General features: G+C 39.8%; 1 protein-coding gene across 2 annotated transcripts; it reads left to right on the top strand.

Annotated features, from left to right (window-relative positions):
• The first annotated feature begins 727 nt into the window (after positions 1-727).
• fam174b (family with sequence similarity 174 member B) lies at positions 728-3,370 on the top strand. 2 transcript variants are annotated; one of them, XM_015964524.3, is made up of 3 exons: positions 728-1,217; positions 1,958-2,089; positions 3,154-3,370. In XM_015964524.3, the coding sequence occupies exons 1-3, from the start codon at positions 943-945 to the stop codon at positions 3,155-3,157; spliced, it is 411 nt and encodes a 136-aa protein (XP_015820010.1). In that variant the 5' UTR covers positions 728-942; the 3' UTR covers positions 3,158-3,370. The 2 variants fall into 2 exon arrangements, with proteins under 2 accessions (XP_015820010.1, XP_054589074.1); XM_054733099.2 differs by lacking the exon at positions 3,154-3,370 and having other exon boundaries at positions 1,958-2,123.
• Positions 3,371-4,525: the final 1,155 nt, after the last annotated feature.

The raw sequence follows: 4,525 nt of genomic DNA, 5'->3' as shown, positions 1-4,525 counted from the left end.
TTAACTTTTTTGTCATTAAATGCAAAACAAATCCACCTTTAGTTCATATTTTTATTTGTTTAATGACAATATAGATAAATATTAATAATCTAATGCAAAGCCAGTGGCTGATATTCCAATTATGTGCCTTTTATTTAAAATAAACACATTTCTATACACACACAAAAAAGAATAAATAGAAAAGTATAATAAACTAAACATTTTGTAATTAAAATAAAAGTGTCAACTCTCATTGTTGCGCAAATACATTTCATAAATATGTGGTGATTTGTATCTTTCACCAGATGGGGACTAATGTATATTTTAGGTTGGTATGTAATCTCTTTTCAAATAAAATTCCAAAACACGTCTAAAATAATAAATCATCATGTAACACGTGAAAATGTAAAGTAAAAATGGAACAACAATGTCACATCAGTAACAAAGCGTTTTAATGCATACAGTAATTATTTAGCTTCATTTTATTATGCCATTTGTATTTTCGTCAGGCTCCATTTCCCCTAAACGTTTCAACAAACACCCCTTTTGCAAAAGAGCCAATCCGAAATCATGAACATCTTGCTCTTTCCAGCTCCAGCTCTTCTGAGTCGGGATGTCCGTGATGAACCTGAAGGCAGCACAAGCCCAATCCCGTCTTCAGCACCAGGAACAGGGAGCCATGCTGCAGAGCGCTTCCGGAGGCGGATAATCCTCATCTCTGCTGTCAGGGAAGGATCTCCAACATCTACAGGGAGGATTTCTTGTTCCACCTTTAACAGAAGGTCACGCGAGAAGAGAAATGGATATTTGAGTCTCACCTTGTGCGTTTTTCTGTCTCTTCTGTAAACATTTGACAGTCATACAGCGACACACTGGATAATGTGACAGCTGTTGGCACGTTTCATCGACCACAAGGAGAAAAACGACAGAATCATCTAATCGATTTCTCATCTCAGCACCACGATGGTGACCATTAATCTGGTTTTAACTTTACTAGCGGCGGCTCTTTGGAGGATCAGCGGAGAACCGCTAATGACTCCTTCATCTGCGCCAAACGCGCAGTTAAATTCAACATCCATCATCACCAGGAGCCACGATCATGAACTGGCGAAAAATGGCACAAACACAGCCCGGATTTCTCCTCTGATGGCGCATCTCCCCGCTCTGAAAAACATCGTTATTTTTATCTTCGTGTTAACAGCAGCCCTCATCACATGTCTGGTGGTCAGAGTGATCAGGTGCGTCTGGGTCACACATTTACCTGTTTGGAATCCGAGACATGAATCTCCCAAGAGTTTGTTTGTTTTAGCTTGCTTGTGACTACACGTTGATATAATCACACGTGGTGCTGTTGATAATCTTTAGCCCAACAAAAGATAAGTTTATTTTTTATTATAGCCGTAAATAATGCATGTAATTGTATTCTAGTTGTATTTTTTACACAAGTTCTATTAATTTATTTAAAAATATGTTTATTCTTTTACTAATTTGTGAACCAGATGTTATTAGAAGCTTCCTCAAAAAGTTTCATGTAAAACTTCAAGCTAAAAATACACCAATGTGGTTTTTTTGTGACCAGTACCGACTTGTAGAAATCAGGACAGATGATGGCCGATGTACAATGCTAATTTTTTTAAATCCATTTCCCCCCCTAACTGAAATAAGGAATTGGCTAACAACTGCTACTGCATATTTCCTCTTTGGTAATTAATAACAGTTTTTGTCAGTAACTGATTCATTAAAAGCAACTGATTTGTTGGTCACGTCAGATATTCAATCCACTTTTATGTCAAACCACAAGCGGTTTGATTGTTTTGCTTTGTGAACATCCTGATAAGCGTTCACAATTAAATTAACAGAATTTCTCCATTAGATGAAATTTAGTGTGCTCCAGCAGCCACTCCACTCAGGCTCTGAATTTACTGAGTGACTCTGCTTCATTAAAAATCTGAAGTTCTTATGGTTTTTTTTTCTGCAGATCCGGTCGACGAATCAGGAAAACGCGAAAATACGACATTATAACGACCCCTGCGGAGCGTGTTGAGATGGCCCCTCTTAATGAGGAGAATGATGATGAAGATGATTCAACCCTCTTTGATGTCAAATACAGGTTGGTTTCTTTCAGATGACATCAACATCAATGCAGCACAGTTTAATGGGGACATATTATGCAAAACTCACCTTATGTGTCCTTTAGTGCCATGTGGGTCTCCACTGCCTCTATAAACTCAATAATTGTGAAAAAAACATCCACCTATTTTCTGTCAGTGTTTGTTATGTTGTAATTATGTGCCTAAAACAAGTTGTTTAAAAAAAATCCTCATTTGTGACATCACAAACGGGGAAATTAGCATAGAATCACCTTTAATGCGAGAGAGAGAGTTGCCGCTGGAGGAGCAGGAGCAGCGGTGGCTCTACTCTGAGCCCCTCTTTAGACATCACAGCTCCAGGTTGTTTTCTTAAAGTGATAGAGCCCTGAAACGGCTCATTCTGGAAGGTACTGAAACTTCTTAGACTAAACCTGCTGAAACTGCTTTATGTGAAAGGGATTTTGTGCAAAGACATTCATAAACATGTTTTAATTTAACCATAGAGCTTAAGAAGTAAGGTCATAACATATTTAAATGTTCCTTAATATGTATTTGGCTTCATGAAGGGTGCATTTTTTACTGTTCTTGCACAGTTTATGCAAAACATTTGATCAAAACAGACAGATAAATTACTATGTGGTTGAAAATTTGCAACTTGTACGACTGCTTTGACTATACAAAAGGCTGAAACAGCTCCCCCTGCTTTACTCTTAAATGTTTCAAGGTGTCACACATGAAGATGTTTTGCAGAAGCACAAGAACAGTCGGGGGACTAAATTATGGTCACGGGATAATAAATTACGAGTTTTTCTCACGCAAGCAGGCCGTTTGTTCTTTGTAAGGAAACAAACAGTTCTGGAGAAAGAGTTTAACTCCAAATCTAATGTTGACTTTAGGTTTCACCCTTCCGTGTTTTCAATTGTTCTTTGACACACACATACACACACTTCCTCAAAGGAAAATGTGATGTCCTGTTTACCTGACATTCCTGACTTCCAAGTCAGTCGGGGCAGGGGAGTTTACTTCCTCATCGTCTTCTGCTCAGTTACCATGGAATAACTGGAACTTTCTCCTTTTCTTTCAGGTGAACCCCAATGTGGACGTCAGTAATTTGCACCTCCTGTCCTGCTACAACTCAAGTGATTTTTATTTCTGTCATCAGTGACTTTTGCATGACTTTATTCTGTTCAGATATTTGATTGATGTTTTATGGAGGCTCCTATCATCCAAACAATCTAATATTTTAGTTTTTAAACAGAAAAGGAGCTTTTGAGTTCATGTGTGAAAGTTTTAAGTCCAACTTTGTGATTGGCAGTCAACTGATCAATTAATTTTATAGAAGTTTAATATTTGTCCTATTATTTGAAAATGCTTTTTACCAAAGCTTACCAATTACACTCTATCCATCCATCCATCCATCCATTTTCATCCACTTATCCGGAGTCGGTCGCGGGGGCAGTAGCCTAAGGCGAGAGGCCCAGACTTCCCTCTCCCCAGCCACTTGGACCAGCTCTTCTGGGGGAATCCCAAGGTGTTCCCTGGCCAGGTGAGAGACATAGTCCCTCCACCGTGTCCCGGGTCTACCTTTAGGTCTCCTCCCGGTTGGACATGCCCAGAAAACCTCACCAGGAATGCGTCCAGGAGGCATCCTGACCAGATGCCCGAGCCACCTCAACTGGCTCCTCTCGATGTGGAGGAGCAGCGGGTCTACTCCAAGCCCCTCCCGAATAACCGAGCTTCTCACCCTATCTCTAAGGAAGAGCCCAGCCACTCTTCGGAGAACACTGATTTCGACCGCTTGTATCCGCGATCTCGTTCTTTCGGTCACTACCCAAAGCTCATGACCATAGGTGAGGGTAGGAACGTAGATCGACCGGTAAATCGAGAGCTTCGCCTTCTGACTCAGCTCTCTCTTCACCACGACAGACCGGTACAACGCCCACATCACTGCAGATGCAGCACCAATCTGCCTGTCGATCTCACTCTCCAGCTGTCCCTCACTCATGAACAAGACCCCGAGACACTTAAACTCCTCCACTTGGGGCAGGACCTCATCCCTGACCCGGAGAAGGCATTCTACCCTTTTCTGAATCAAGACCATGGTCTCAGATAACTCTAGTTATTTTTAATTACAATGATGAAATTAGAGTTTTAGAGGCTCACATACAACAAATATTGTTGTGAATATATATTTTTTCAACTAACTTGCAGGCCTCTTAGTGAGATTATAAACAAAGATTTTTTTTTAGCAAAACCAAATTTTATATTTGCGTACTAACCACTTTATTGTGCATATATACTGTTAAAGACCACATCCTTCAGGTGTAAATTAAGCATATCTGTATTTTTTTTAACCAAAAGTCTTAAAATCTGTTTTATTTTGCTGCTATCACAGATATTAAATTGTCAAATCTGACCAAAATCTCTAGAATGAATGTGAAGGTTGTAATCTGGTT

Source organism: Nothobranchius furzeri, chromosome 4 (genome assembly GCF_043380555.1).
Source record: "Nothobranchius furzeri strain GRZ-AD chromosome 4, NfurGRZ-RIMD1, whole genome shotgun sequence".
NCBI lineage: Eukaryota > Metazoa > Chordata > Actinopteri > Cyprinodontiformes > Nothobranchiidae > Nothobranchius > Nothobranchius furzeri.
The sequence above is the reverse complement of the archived record's forward strand: the minus strand, read 5'-3'. Positions and strand labels throughout refer to the sequence as shown.

Bases quoted from the DNA above. Each gene is read 5' to 3' on its own strand.
- fam174b (XM_054733099.2), top strand. From the start codon at position 943: ATGGTGACCATTAATCTGGTTTTAACTTTACTAGCGGCGGCTCTTTGG. The intron at 1,218-1,957 runs GTGCGTCTGGGT...TTTTTTCTGCAG, and splicing joins CTGGTGGTCAGAGTGATCAG to ATCCGGTCGACGAATCAGGA.